The sequence below is a fragment of the Protopterus annectens genome, chromosome 4.part1 (assembly GCF_019279795.1).
Source record: "Protopterus annectens isolate FY-2018-M chromosome 4.part1, PAN1.0, whole genome shotgun sequence".
Classification (NCBI taxonomy): domain Eukaryota; kingdom Metazoa; phylum Chordata; order Ceratodontiformes; family Protopteridae; genus Protopterus; species Protopterus annectens.
Window position 1 is genome coordinate 753,804,589 of NC_056734.1, and position 14,889 is coordinate 753,819,477.

Here is a 14,889-nt window from a genome sequence, read left to right on the forward strand (position 1 = left end):
GTGCAAAATTTCTCTAACTGGTGGTTCTTGTGGGAGGCAAAGAGATCTATGTCTGGACTTCCCCATGCTTGAGTTATTTGTGCGAATATTTTTGGATGTAGTCTCCATTCGTGTGGATCTATCATGTTTCGGCTTAGACTGTCTGCCAGTGCATTGTCCTTTCCTGGTACAAACTGGGCTTGCAATTCGATTTTTAGATCCAAGGTCATGTTCCAAAGAGTCACTGCCAGTCTGCATAGGGGGTATGAATGAGTTCCCACCTGCTTGTTTATGTACCACATTACTGTGGTGTTGTCTGTCCTTATTAGGACTTGGCCTGGGTGTAAAAATTCCTCGAAGGCCTTGACTGCATGTATTACTGCCAGCATTTCTTTTTGATTGATATGTAGGTGCTTTTCTTTTTGAGACCATTTGCCCTGAATGCACAGATTTGTCATGTGCGCCCCCCAGGCATGGTCTGAGGTGTCTGTTGTAATGGTCTGACTTGCTAGAGGCTTGCAAAAAGGTAAGCCTATGTTTGTCTGGCATGCTTGAGCCCACCACAGGAATTCCTTTTGAAGACATGGAATGAGTGGTATTATTGTTTCCAAGCTGTGGCTGTGTTGAGACCATAGATTTTTTAGGTACCATTGAAGTTCTCATATGCAACTTTGCACATGGGATTAAAAGGATGCAAGATGCCATGAACCCCAGAGCCTGCAGGATTTTCCTTGCAGTGAGTCTAGTGAACGTTGCCAGTTTTTTGAAGTAATCTGTTAGCTGCCCTTGTTTGTCTGGCGGAAGATATGCCATCTGGGTGTTTGTATACAATTTGGCACCCAGGAAGGTAGTTACTTGGGATGGAATTAGTCTTGATTTCTTTTTGTTGACTGTGTATCCCAGTGCATTTAATAGCCTGATTACATATTTCAGATGCTTCAATTGGATTTGTTTGTTGTCCGCTTGAATCAGGCAGTCGTCCAAGTAAGGGTGTATTTGAATCCCTTGTTGTCTGCAGTGTGCAATTACTGAAGCCAGGCATTTCGTGAATACTATGGGCACAGTAGATAAACCAAAGGGCAATGCAGAGAATTGATAATGTGATGAACCTGCAAGAAATCTGAGGTATCTTCTGCAATCTTGTCTGATAGGGACATGCAGGTATGCCTCCTTGAGGTCCAAAGTTACCAGCCAAGACTCCTTGCCCAGCATGGGAAGAAGCTGCTGTAATGTTAGCATCCTGAATTTTGGTACAATCAGGAAGGTATTCAGGATGGATAGGTCCAGTATTGGTCTCCAGTCTTTTTCCTTTCTTGGAACCAGGAATAGCCTTGAGTAAAAACCTTGACCTTGTTCTAGCATATGCACTTGTTGTATAGCTTTCATTTGCAGTAGCTTTGAGATCTGTTTCTGTGCCTCTGCCATTTGATTTTGTGGCAGGTTTGGCATGCCTTGTCTTTTTGGGAGGCTGTGAAAATGGAATCTGTAGCCTCTGTCTATAATGTCCAGTATCCATTTGTCCTTTGTGATAATATGCCAGTTTTTTGAGAATAAAGCTAGTTTGCCGCCTAGAGGTGCTTCCAATTGAGCCCTGGTTGTCGGATAAAGTGTCAAGTCATTGTGTTCGTCTTCGTGGTGCACTTGAACCTTCATCACCACTTCTCTGATTGGGGGTTTGCCATTGACGTCCTCTGTAAGACCCCTGTGACTGGCCTCTACCTCTGGGGCGCCTGTTCCTTCCCCTTTGGTATCTGTCTGCGGCTGGAAAGGACCAATTTTTTGAAGGCCAATTCCTACTGAACCGTGGAGGTTGTACCTGTAGAAAATCTTTAACAGTTTGCATAGATTTTGCCTTGTCCTCCATTTTCTTTAATACTTCCTCTGCCTTAGCACCAAACAAGACATCTTTCTGCAGAGGTGCATCCAACAATTTAGCTTTAACATGATCTGGCAATGTTTGCTCCTTTAACCAAGCGTGCCTACGTATTACTGACCCTGTTACAGCTGCCCTACAAGAGGCCTCCAATGCATCATAACCACATTGCAAAGAATGTTTACTCACTTGTTCTGTGTTATGTATCAGGTCCTGCAACTCTTTTAGATCAGGTTGTTCAGGGAATGATAATTTACTTCTCAAATTAGCCAAGAGTGACTGCTGGTACTTTAACATGTGAAACTGGCAGTTTAACGCTCTCATGGTCAGGGTGGCAGAAGTGTACACCTTTTTACCCCACCTTTCTAAAGCCCTGGAATCCCTTTCAGACGGAAGCGGATTCTTAGTAGGTGGGGCCTTAACCCCCTTTGGTCCTTGAGAAATTGTTTCTGGGTCAGCAGCATGGCCCTTGTAAAGAAACTGGTGAGAATCAGGGACCCTGTAACACCTATCAGGTTTAACCGGAGCTGGAGGTAAAGAATCAGGGGTGAGACAAGACTCAGAATAAACATCATCTAATATATCCAGTACTGGAGGTATAGCCAGAGGCCTATGCTGTGGTAATAAAAGAAATTCCCTTAGTCTCTTTTTGGAGTCGGAATATTCTTGGCCTTCCCAATGGAAGTATTCCCTCAGGGTGTGTAAGGTTTCCCCAAAAGAGTAATCCTCAGGTGGGGAGACAGAAGGAATGGATTATTCTGCATCCAAACCTTCATAAGGGGAAAAGGATTGTTCCTGATAGTCAGAGTGTTCAGAAATAACAGAGGCCTGGTCTGAAGATGGAGATTCCTCCTCTACTCTGGGCCTTTTATCAGGGGGAGGGTGAGAACCTCTGATCAAGGTAATTAGGTCTTCAGCCATTTTTAACATCTGTTTTTTAGGAGTGGGCCCCTGAGAGTGAGATTTGGATGGCTGTGTCTTGGAATGCTTTGCAGCCTTGGCCCTGGTGAAAGCCTTAATAGAGAAGGTTGCAGGAGGTCTGAAAACGCCACGAGAGGAGGGAGATTTTCCCACTGACTGAGCGTCGGTTTCAAAAGAGGCTTCGGTTTCCTCAGGTAAATCTAGGGCCGACACACTACCAGCCTCGGGTACCAAAGGTACCGAAGAAGGGATGTCGTCGGTAGGCAAGGGCTGCGTAGTTGCCTCACTGCGAACCGGGACACTTCAGGTCGGTTTAAGTGTGGTGTCGGCGGAGGCCGCGGACCGCGTGTGTCGGTCCTTGTCCTTGCGTTTTTTCGGTAAATGTGCTGTCGGTAATTCCGACGACATCTTATAATTAAATTCTTCGCCAAAAATGTTTTCAGCAAACTCCGCCCGACGCTTGATAGTGCGCTTATTAAAGGAAGCACAAGAGCGACAGGCCGAGACGTTGTGGGCTGGGCCTAAGCAGGGTATGCAATGGGAATGGAAATCTCTATGAGGTATTTGCTTCCCACAAGAAAGACAATTATTAACTTTTACAGTTTTAACTGACATCGGTCTGAGGCAAGAAAAGGATCCCCAATGGGGTACTTAGCTTTTTAGAAGACTTCGGTACCTGAAATTTCGATATCTCAGGAGCTGGCCGACCGGCACTTGCGAACTGCTTCTGCTTCGGGCACCGCGCGGCAAGAAAGACTGAAGAAAATGGCGTTGGCTGGTTCCTTTATACCCCTGGCGCACTGACGTCAGGGAAGAAGCAACGACAACCGACGCCAGACCAAGACTTTGGAATTTGGCCGACCGAGGGACCGCCTGACGGCAGAGAACCCATATGTTAGGACTGCAGCTGTATCCACGATGAACATCTCCAAGTAGCAGCCTCTAAAATGTCTTTGGTTGGTACTCCCCTGAGAAAGGCTGCTGAAGTGGCTGCAGCTCTGGTTGAATGTGGCCTAATGCCCTTAGGCACTGGCTTGCCATGTTGAAAATAGCATAAACGAATGCAGTGGCCTATCAACTTTGAAACAGTCTGCTTTGAGATAGCCTTTCCTTGTGATCCTGCAGCATATGCCACTAGTAATTGCTCTGTCTTCCTGAAAGCTTTGGTTCTGTCCAGGTAGAATCTAAGCTGTCTGTGTACGTCCAAGGAATGCAGAATTTTCTCCCCCTTGTAATGTGGATTTGGATAAAAAGTTGGCAGATGAATGGTTTGGTTAAGAGCCACACTGGACACCACTTTAGGCATAAATGTCGGGTTTGTCCTCAGAGATACCCTGTCTGGATAAAACATGATAAAAGGTTCCACAGCCATGGGTGCCTGTAGCTCTGAAACTTGTCTTGCAGAAGTTACTGCTAGGAGCAGAGATGCTTTCCAAGATAAAAACTTTATATCAGCAGTAGCAGCTGGCTCAAAAGGAGGCAGGGTGAGTTTTTCCAAGACATAGTTGAGGTCCCATGCAGGTACTGGTGATCTCCGAGTCCTTAAATTTTTGGCTCCTCTGAGGTACTGCTTTAATAAAGGATGAGAAAAGATCGGTGGCTCTGTATTGTAATGAGCCAAAATGGCAGAGGCATGAACTTTAATTGATGAAAAGGATAGGCCTTTGTCCAGCATCTCAGTTAAGTATTGCAAAATCTGAGGAATATTTGGTACAGCTATATCAGTTCCTTGTGCCTGGTTCCAAGCACAGAATCTCTTCCATTTTCCAGGATAAGATTTTCTAGTACTGGGCCTTCTGGCTTCCAAAACAACATCGATCACAGCTTTACTGAGAAGTGTGCATTGTATGATTACATTATAAGCCATGCTGCCAGGTTTAAAGTCCTGAGTGGGCTGTGCAGTATCTGATTGTTTTGCTGGGACAGTAGATGCGGTATTTGAGGTAAGGTCCAAGCTGGGCCTTGAGACAAATTCCTTAGGATTGGATACCAGTATTGGCGGGGCTAGTCTGGGGCAATCAGTATTATCTTTGGCTTCTCCTGTTTGACCTTTAGGAGTACTTTTGGGAGGAGTGGCAGTGGAGGAAAGGCATATACTGATTTTTCCAGCTGAAAGACAGGGCATCCATTTTCCATGCTTGTCTGTGATAAGTCCTTGTGCAGAATCTTTTTAGTTGGTAGTTGTGAGGGGAGTCAAATAGATGTCCGGGCATCCCCATTTCCTTGTTATGCTGAAGACTTGTGGATCCAGGTGCCACTCATGAGGATCCATGAGGTTTCTGCTTAGTTCGTCTGCCAGAGTATTTTCTTTTCCTGGCAGGAATTGTGCCTGCAGATGTACTTGGTAAGTCAATGCTGTGTCCCGCAAAGTCATGGCTAGTCTGCAAAGGGGGTAAGAATGTGTGCCCCCCTGCTTGTTTATATACCACACGACCGTGGTATTGTCTGTCTTTATCAGTAGTTGTCCCGGATGAAGTAGGTCCTTGAAGGCTGTCAGGGCATTTTGAACAGCTAGCATCTCTTTTTGATTGATATGTAGATGTATTTGGTTTGAGGGCCATGTGCCCTGAATGCATCTTCCTGCCACGTGGGCCCCCCCAGGCATAATCTGACGCATCCGTTGTTAGTGTCTGCCTGGCTGGGGGTAATGTGAATGGCTGTCCCTTGTTCTGGTGACAAGCCCTCGACCACCATTGAAACTCCTGTTGCAGGCAGGGAATGAGGGTAATTATTGCCTCCAGGCTGTGGCAATGTTGAGTCCAAACACTTTTTAGGTACCCTTGAAGTTTCCTCATATGCAGTCTTGCATATGGAATTAGTAGAATGCAGGATGCCATAAAGCCCAAAGCTTGCAGAATTTTTCTTGCAGATAACTGGGCCTTTGTTGCCAACATCTTGAAATAGGTAGTCAGTTGCCTTTGTTTGTCTGGCATGAGATAAGCCATCTGGGCAGTTGTATTTAAGCTTGCACCCAGGAATATTATCTCTTGAGAGGGTACTAGTTTTGATTTCTTTTCGTTGACCGTATACCCTAGGCATGTTGGAAGTCTTTTCACAAACGCCAGATGCTGTAGAAGAATGTCATTGTTCTCTGCTTGAATTAGACAGTCATCCAAGTAAGGAAAGATTTGTATTCCTCCTTGTCTGCAAAATGCAATTACTGGTGCCAGGCACTTTGTAAAAAGCCTGGGTGCAGTAGATAAGCCAAAGGGCAGTGCAGAGAATTGGTAATGCATTGAGCCAGCCTTGAATCTGAGGTATCTTCTGCATGACTGTCTGACTGGGACATGCAAGTATGCCTCTTTTAAGTCAAGTCACAAGCCAAGCACTCTTGCCCAGCATGGGCAGAAAATGCTGTAAAGTTAACATTTTGAATTTTGGTATATCCAGAAATGTGTTCAGAATCGAGAGGTCCAGTATTGGTCTCCAAGCCTTGCCCTTTCTGGGTACCAAGAACAGTCGAGTAAAATCCTTGTCCCTGCTCTTGCTCTGGTACTTGTTGAATGGCCCCCATGTCCATGAGGTATGACACTTGTCTTCGTGCCTCTGCCCATTGATTTTTTTGGCAGATCTGGCCATCAGTTTGCCTTTGGCAGGGAATGGAAATGGAACCTGTAGCCTTGTGACCCCACTTGTCCTGGGTTATAATGTGCCAATTTTGAGAAAAAAGTGAAAAATTTTCCCCCTAAGGGTGCTGCCAGGAGATAAGTGCTTGGTGAAGGCAGGGGGAAGTCATTGGGACTGTTTCCTGTAAGGTTGTGATTTGTCTTCTCCAACTTTGGTGGTAGAAGCACCCCATTGCTTTGACCTGTATGAACCTTGCGCCAGGGATCTGCCTCTAGGGCATCTAGATCTGCCCCGTTTAGGTCTGTCTGACACAGGAAAGGACCAATTCTTTATGGGCCAGTGTCTACTAAACCTAGGTGGCTGTACTTGTAAAAAATCTTTGACAGTCTGCATTGATTTAACTTTGCCCTCCATTTTCTTTAACACCTCTTCTGGCTTAACACCAAACAAAGTATCATGCTGTAAAGGTGCATCTAATAATTTAACTTTCACATGATCAGGCAGATTTTGTTCCTTTAACCAAGCATGCCTCCTAATTACAGAACCCGTAACTGTGGCCCTGCAGGAGGCCTCCAAAGAATCAAAACCACATTGCAAAGTATGCTTTCCAATTTGTTCATATGCATGCTATAAATCCTGCATTTCCTTATATTCTGCACATTCAGAGTTTAACAACATTTTCTGTTTAAGTAATGCCACGACTTGTTGCTGATATTTAAGCATATGAAACCGACAGTTTAAGGCTCTTATAGCCAAGGTAGCAGATGTGTAAACCTTTCTTCCCCTATCTATCCAGTGCCCTAGAATCTCTGTCAGAGGGGGTAGGGTTTTTTGCAGCAGAAGCCTTAACTCCTTTGGGACCCTGAGAAATATAGTCTCTGGGTCTGCAGCAGGGTTTTTAAAAAGGAATTTATGAGAGTCAGGAACTCTGTAACATCTATCAGGCTTAACAGGAGCTCGAGGTAAGGAGTCAGGGGTAAGACTAGACTCCAAAAACACATCATCTACAATGTCTAACACAGGTGGAATGGCTAGAGGCCTGTGTTGAAGAAGTAAAAGGAAATCCCTGAGCCTCTTTTTAGATTATGAAAAATCTTGGCTTTCCCAGTGGAAATGCTCCCTCATGGTATGCAATGTTTCCCCAAAAGAATAGTCCTCCGGAGGAGAAGCTGAAGGTATAGATTCTTCAGCATCAAAATCTTCATAGGGGCGAAGAGAATATTCCTGATCAGAAGGGGAATCAGAAGAAATAGAAACCTGATCTGAAGATTCATAGTCAATCTCTTGCCTAGGCCTCTTATCAGGAGGGGGATGGGGAAACCCTGATCAAGGTAATCAAGTCTTCGGTCATTTTGAGCATCTGCTTTTTGGGCATAGAGGCCTATCCACGTGGCTCTTGAGTTTGTTTCTTTGCTTTAGTCTTTGCCTTTGAAGCTGAAGAAGGTTTAATGTAAAGATGTTTAGGTCTGAATACGCCCTCAGAAGCAGATTCCTGCTCAGCAGCTCCGGACCCATCTGAGGGAATAGTATCCGAGGCTCCAAAACTTGAGTTTCCAGCGGCATGGCCGACTCCATGTGGGAGTCGGTAGTGGCCTGCGACTCTAAAGTAGCGGGTGTCAGGGGCTGTGAAAGTGCCTCACTGAGAACCGGCGACTGGCTTAGGAGAAGCTTCGTCGGTTTTGGGCCTTGGTTGTTTATCTCTCTCCTTTTCTTTGGTCTTTTTCTGAACTCCGGTAGTCGGATGGCTATCCGACGGCATTTCTGGATAATTAAACCGGCGTCCAAAATAGTTTAAAGCAAAATCATACCGACGCTTAATAGTGCGTTGGTTAAATCTAGCACAAACCCGACAACTGAAAACATTGTGATCAGGGCCTAGGCAAGGAATACAGTAAGAATGAAAGTCCTTATGAGGTATTTGCTTTCCACAAGAAATATAATTATTTACTTTTTCTGACATCGGTCTGGAGCAAGAAAAAAAAAAGTTTCCCCAACAGGGTACTTAGCTTTATTGAAGACTTCAGATCTGAAATTCGAACTCGAAAATCTCAAGAATCGGCCGACCGGCACTTGCGAACTGCTTCGGGCACCGCGCGGCAAGAAAAACTGAAGAAAATGCCGTCAGGTCCTTCTTTTATACCCCTGACGACCTGACGTCAAGGAAGGGGCGACAGCAGCCGACGCAGGACCCAAGACTTTGGAATTCAGGCAGACTGAGGGCAACCTGCCAGCAGGATTACCCAAATGTAATGACTGCAAGAGTGAAACATGAAGAACATGCCTTACAAATCTCACAGGTGGTATGATCATGGTCTTTGGTTAGATAAAATACGCAGAGCTTGTGTGAGTCTAGATGTGGAATCTGCCATCCACACTAACACTTGCCCTTTCAACCTGACATTAACACACAACACAGTAGCAAGAAAGTTAACAAAAACCCCTATGGGGTACTTATCCGAACACGGACAAAACACTAGGTCACTTTCCATAGCGAGTGACGACTGGAGCTGGCAGTCAAACAGGTGGCAGAAAACTTCTGAGGTAGATGCTTGCTGACATCCACTTTATACCCAAAGTCCGTTTATGGCCGATGTATGCACAGTGATGAGGGCAGTCACTTGTACTTTTTTTTTTCGAGGCATAATGCAGGCAGGAAAAAACAAATGCAAAAGCTCATAAACTGAGGGGCTGCTTAAGTAAAGTACTAACCAGAACAATAAAAAATATATAATCAAGAGGAAAGAAATTCCCAACAGGGTACTTATCACAATGGAAGTACAAGATCCACAACTTTGTCTTTCCACCTTGGAACAAATGTCTAGATGATAACAAAAGAGAAGGAATATTCTGCAGGCTATATTCCTTCTTCTATCCAGCACCAGTTGGACGTCTCCAGCATTAGAAAGAAATCAACTTCTTGGGAAGGGAGGTCAGTCAGGCTGCCACTTTTCTGTAGCTAATTCTCACAGATCATGTTCCAAGATGAACATCTGAATACTGCTCTACTAATGCCAAGTCCAACAAGGCTGTGTCTTCACTGACAAATACAAAAACTCTAAGATCATAGCAGTGCAGCTAAGTGAATTCCAGTTGTTATGAAACTGAATATTTTGAGATTATCATTTTAATTGTGTACTCTGCAGTACACTGGAGGAAATACCAATGAATAACACAAAGGCCATTGGTAAGGCCCCAGCTGGGCACTCCTGAAACACACTGGAAAAGGATTATAAGGGTGACTAAACAAGTTCAAAGAAAGGAAGCAAAGATTATGCCTGTCCTAAGCCAGAAACTGTAACATGACAGAGATCTCCACTTGCACAATTTTTAAGAAATAAAAGCTAGAAAATGTTAGCAACAATAAGATCTCTTAAAGTACAACAAATAAATACAAAGACAAGCAATGAAGTTACATAAAGCTGGGAAAAAAATGGACTATACAGTAGTAGGAAGAAATCATTTTTCTAAGGGAAATGCTGTAAAAATGGGGCAAAATGCTACAAATGATGTTCAAAATATATACAACTCGAATACATACACACATATACATTAAACGTGTGTGTGTGTGTGTGTATATATATATATATATATATATATATATATATATATATATACACACACACACACACATATATATATATACATATGTAAATACACATACACACACGTGTATGTGTGTGTATATATATATATATATATATATATATACACACACACATACACACACACGTGTATGTATATATATATACATACACACACGTGTATGTGTGTGTGTATATGTATATATATATATATATATATATATATATATATATATATATATATATATATATAAATATACACACGTGTATGTGTATATATATGTATATATATATATATATATATATATATATATATATATATATATATACATATACACACACACACACATATATTTATATATATATATATATACAAGCCTATTAACAATCATAAAACCATAAAGCACCCGGAATAATTCTGTAGGAGACAAGAGTCAACATCAGAGCCCAACAGGAAATTAAGATAAAATGCCATTCACTGTTCTAAGAGCCCATCTTTGCTTCATACAACAGCAACAAAAACTTTGGTTTACCTATCAAAGGCTGGGTGTTTAAAACATCTAACTCCCCTGCACTGAGAGCAAATTTTATTTCAATGACAGACACAGATATCTTTGGATAATTATGTTAGTTCACTTGCAAATAGTTGAATATTATGCAGGCTTGATCTCTGAACATGAGCACTTCTGACATGTCCTCTTACTTCAACTGTACGTACTGTAAGTAACCACATATGTTTTGTGTCTGATCAGATTTAAGGTTTTGTGCGTCATACAAATGAGGCAAAAAGTTAAAAAAAAAAAAAAACAGGATTTGTGGGAAGGAGCAAAGGTACTCACTCTTCAGCATTGTCAGAGTCACTGTCACTTCCAAACAGCTGCGACCCAGAGGTCTTCTTCAGTTTTCCTCTATCATCTTCCTCCTCACTGTCAAAAGCTAGTCCCTTTGGCTTAGTGTCAGACTTGATAGAAGCAGCATCGGTGTCAGAAGCTTCAACATCAGATGAGATGCGGCTTTTTTTACTAGCTACAAAAATCAACCATTTAGAAACGTAAGGAAGAACTTCTCAACGTAAACACAGACCTGCATGACATGTCCTTGCTTCCATTTAAAGTATCAACAGATATCACTTTGTACTACTTTCCTATTATGAAATGCTAACATACTTTACAATGTTTTCTTTATAAACAACAATAATCTGAGTGCTCACCATATCAGAAGATCTTTGATAGGAACCAACGTGGTCAATGAAAGGAAAAAGTACAGTTGTGTACCTACCATAAATGTAGATGTTAGAGTGTATTCACTGTTGTAGTCATTACTCGAGGGTTATCCTGCTGGCAGGCTACCCTCAGTCGGCCAGAATTCCAAAGTCTAGGTCCGGCGTCGGTTGCTGTCGCCTCTTCCCTGACATCAGTGCGCCAGGGGGTATAAAAGATGCAGCCGACGCCATTTTCTTCAGTTTTTCTTGCCCCAGATGTCAGGTGCCCCAAATAAGTAGGCTGAAAAATATGCCAATAAAAATGCATGCCCAAAAATAACATTTCCTTCATGTACAAGCAAATACACCAAAGAGGTTGTATAGGATAGAGAAGTGCAGATAAGTTCCAGCAAAGAGAAGGGGGATGGTGGGTGGGTAACCTGGACTGCAACAGTGAATACACTCTAATATCTACATTTATGGTAAGTACACAACTGTACTATGTTCATCGTGTTTCACTGTTGCAGTCATTACTCTTTGGTAGAATCCCAAAGCTGAGGATGGGTGGCTGGGCTAAATAGGATTAGGAGAGCCTATGAGGCCCTGCAGAACTGCAGTGACGAAGCCTGCTCTGGACTTAGAGTAGAGAGGCAAGTGGTAGTACTTTGTAAAGGTGTGCACTGAACTCCAAGTTGCAGCCTCTAAGATTTCTTTGGTTGGTACTCCTCTGAGGAAGGCTGCTGAAGTGGCTGCTGCTCTGGTGGAATGAGGCCTAATGCCCTTAGGCACTGATTTGCCATGTTGAAAACAGCAGAAACGGATGCAATGGCCTATCCATTTAGAAATAATCTGAGATAGCCTTTCTTTATGATCCTGCAGCATATGACACTAAAAGTTGCTCAGTCTTTCTGAAAGCTTTAGTTCTGTCCAAGTAGAATTGCAACTGCCTGTGTATGTCCAAAGAATGCAGAATTTTCTCACCCTTGTTCTGCGGATTTGGGTAAAAGGTAGGCAAGTGAATGGTTTGGTTGAGAGCAACACTGGACACCACTTTAGGCACAAATGTAGGGTTTGTCCTCAGAGAAACCATGTCTGGATGAAAAATGATGAAAGGTTCCACAGCCATGAGTGCTTGTAACTCTGAGACTTGCCTTGCAGAGGTTAGGGCTAACAGCAGAGCTGTTTTCCAGGATAAGAATTTTATATCTGCTGTTGATGCTGGCTCGAAAGGAGGCAGTGTGAGTTTTTCCAAAACATAATTGAGGTCCCAGGCCGGAATTGGTGCTCTCCTTGGAGACCTAATGTTTTTGGCCCCTCTGAGGTACTGCCTTATTAAAGGATGAGAAAAAATAGGTGGTTCCGTATTGTAATGTGCCGAAATGGCAGAGGCATGAATCTTAATTGATGAGAAAGAAAGGCCTTTGTTCAGCATCTCACTTAGGTACTGTAAAATCTGAGGAATATTTGGTACAAACGTGTCAATGCCTTGTTCCTGGTTCCAAGCACAGAATCTCTTCCATTTTTCTGCATAAGATTTTCTGGTACTGGGCCTCCTGACCTCCAAGATAACATCCATAACAGCTTTTGAAAGAGGAGTGTTCTGAATGGCTACATTATCTATCATGCTGCCAGATTTAAGGTCCTGAGTTGGCTGTGCAGGAGCGGATTGTTTTGTTGGGTCAGCAAGTGAGAAGTTTGAGGCAATATCCATGCTGGACCTTCAGACAAGCTCTTCAGGATTGGGTACCAGTGCTTTCATGGCCAGTCTGGTGCAATCAGAATCATTTTTGGCTTTTCTTGTCTGACCTTTACGAGTACTCTGGGAAGGAGAGGCAGTGGGGGAAAAGCATATACTGTTGGATTTTTCCAGCTGAATGATAGGGTGTCCACCTGCCATGCTTGCCTGTGATAAATCCTTGTGCAAAATCTCTGCAATTGACAGTTTTGAGGGGAGGCAAATAGATCTATGGCTGGGCATCCCCATTTCCTTATTATCATGCTGAAGACTTGTGGATCGAGTTTCCATTCGTGGGGATCCATGAGGTTTCTGTTTAGTTTGTCTGCCAGAGTATTTGTTTTTCCTGGCAGGAATTGTGCTTGCAGGTGAACTTGTAAAGCCAATGCTGTGTCCCATAAGATCATTACTTGTTTGCAGAGGGGGTAGGAGTGTGTACCTCCCTGTTTGTTTATGTACCACATGACCGTAGTGTTGTCTGTCTTTATCAGTAACTGTCCTGGATGAAGCAGGTCCTTGAAAGCTCTCAGGGAATTTTGAACAGCTAGCATCTCTTTTTGATTGATGTGAAGATGCATCTGGTTTGCAGGCCATGTGCCCTGAATACATTTTCCTGCCATATGGGTCCCCCCAGGCATAATCTGATGCATCCGTTGTCAGTGTCTGTCTGGCTGTGGGTAAAGTGAATGGCAGATGCTTGTTGTGGTGACAGGCTTCTGCCCACCATCAAAACTCCTGTTGTAGGCAGGGAATGAGTGCAATTACTGTCTCCAGGCTGTGGCAATGCTGAGTCCAAACACTTCAGATACCATTGTAGTTTCCTCATATGCAGTCTGGCATATGGAATTAGTAGAATGTAGGAAACCATGAAACCCAAGGCCTGCAGGATTTTCCTTGCAGATAAATGGGGTTTTGTTGCCAATTTCTTGAAGTAAGCAGTCAGTTGTTTTTCCTTGTCTGGCATTGAGATAAGCCATCTGGGCAGTTGTATTTAAGCTTGCACCCAGAAATATTATCGCTTGAGAGGGCACTAGTTTTGATTTCTTTTTGTTTACTCTGTACCCTAAGCCAATTAGTAATCTTCTTTACAAACGCCAGATGCTTTAGAAGAGTGTCTTTGTTCTCTGCATGAATTAGGCAGTCGTCCAAGTAGGAATATATTTGAATTCCTTTTTGTCTGCAAAACACAATTACTGGTGCCAGGCATTTTGTGAAGACCCTGGGTGCAGTAGATAAGCCAAAGGGCAGAGCAGAGAATTGGTAATGCATTGAGCCAGCTATGAATCTGAGGTATCTTCTGCAAGATTGTCTAGATTGGGACATGCAGGTATGGCTCTTAGGTCCAAAGTTACGAGCCACTGCCTCTTGCTCAGCATGGGCAGTAGCTGCTGTAGAGTCAACATCTTGAATTTTGGAACTTCCAGAAATGTACTTGGTATAGATAGGTCCAGAATTGGTCTCCAGGTTTTGTCCTTCCTGGGTACTAGGAAAAGTCTGGAGTAAAATCCTTGCCCCTGCTCTTATTGTGGTACTTGCTGAATGGCTCTCATGTCCATGAGGGCTGTAATTTGTTTTTGTGCCTCTGCCCATTGGTTTTGTGGCAGGTCTGGCATGCCCTTTGACCTTGGTAGAGTGTGAAAATGGAACCTGTAGCCTTGGGACACTATGTTCAGGACCCGTTTATCTTGGGTAACCATTTGCCAATTTGATGAAAAAAGTACTAGTTTTCCCCCCAAGGGGGCTGTCAAAAGAAAACTGCTTGGAACTGGTAGAGGAAAGTCATTGGGACTGTTTCCTGTAAGGTTGTGATTTGTCTTTTCCGCTTTTGGAGGTAGGAACACCCCATTGTTTAGGCCTGTATGAGCCTTGGGGCTGAGATCTGCCTCTGGGGCACCTGTATCTGCCTCTTTGTGGTCTGTCTGAGACTGGAAAGGACCAATTTTTAGAAGGCCAGTTCCTGCAAAACCTGGGTGGCTGTAGCTGTAAGAAATTTCTTGGCTGTCTGCATGAATTTTGCTTTATCCTCCATTTT

At 43.4% G+C, this 14,889-nt stretch overlaps 1 protein-coding gene across 1 annotated transcript in view; it reads right to left on the reverse strand.

Moving 5' to 3' along the window:
* The window catches only part of IWS1 (interacts with SUPT6H, CTD assembly factor 1), an 801,761-nt gene that overhangs the window by 612,238 nt on the left and 174,634 nt on the right, over positions 1–14,889 (reverse strand). The window contains exon 6 of the mRNA XM_044070501.1: positions 10,761–10,947. Coding sequence (XP_043926436.1) covers positions 10,761–10,947 — 187 coding nt within the window. The remainder of the gene's footprint in view (positions 1–10,760; positions 10,948–14,889) is intronic.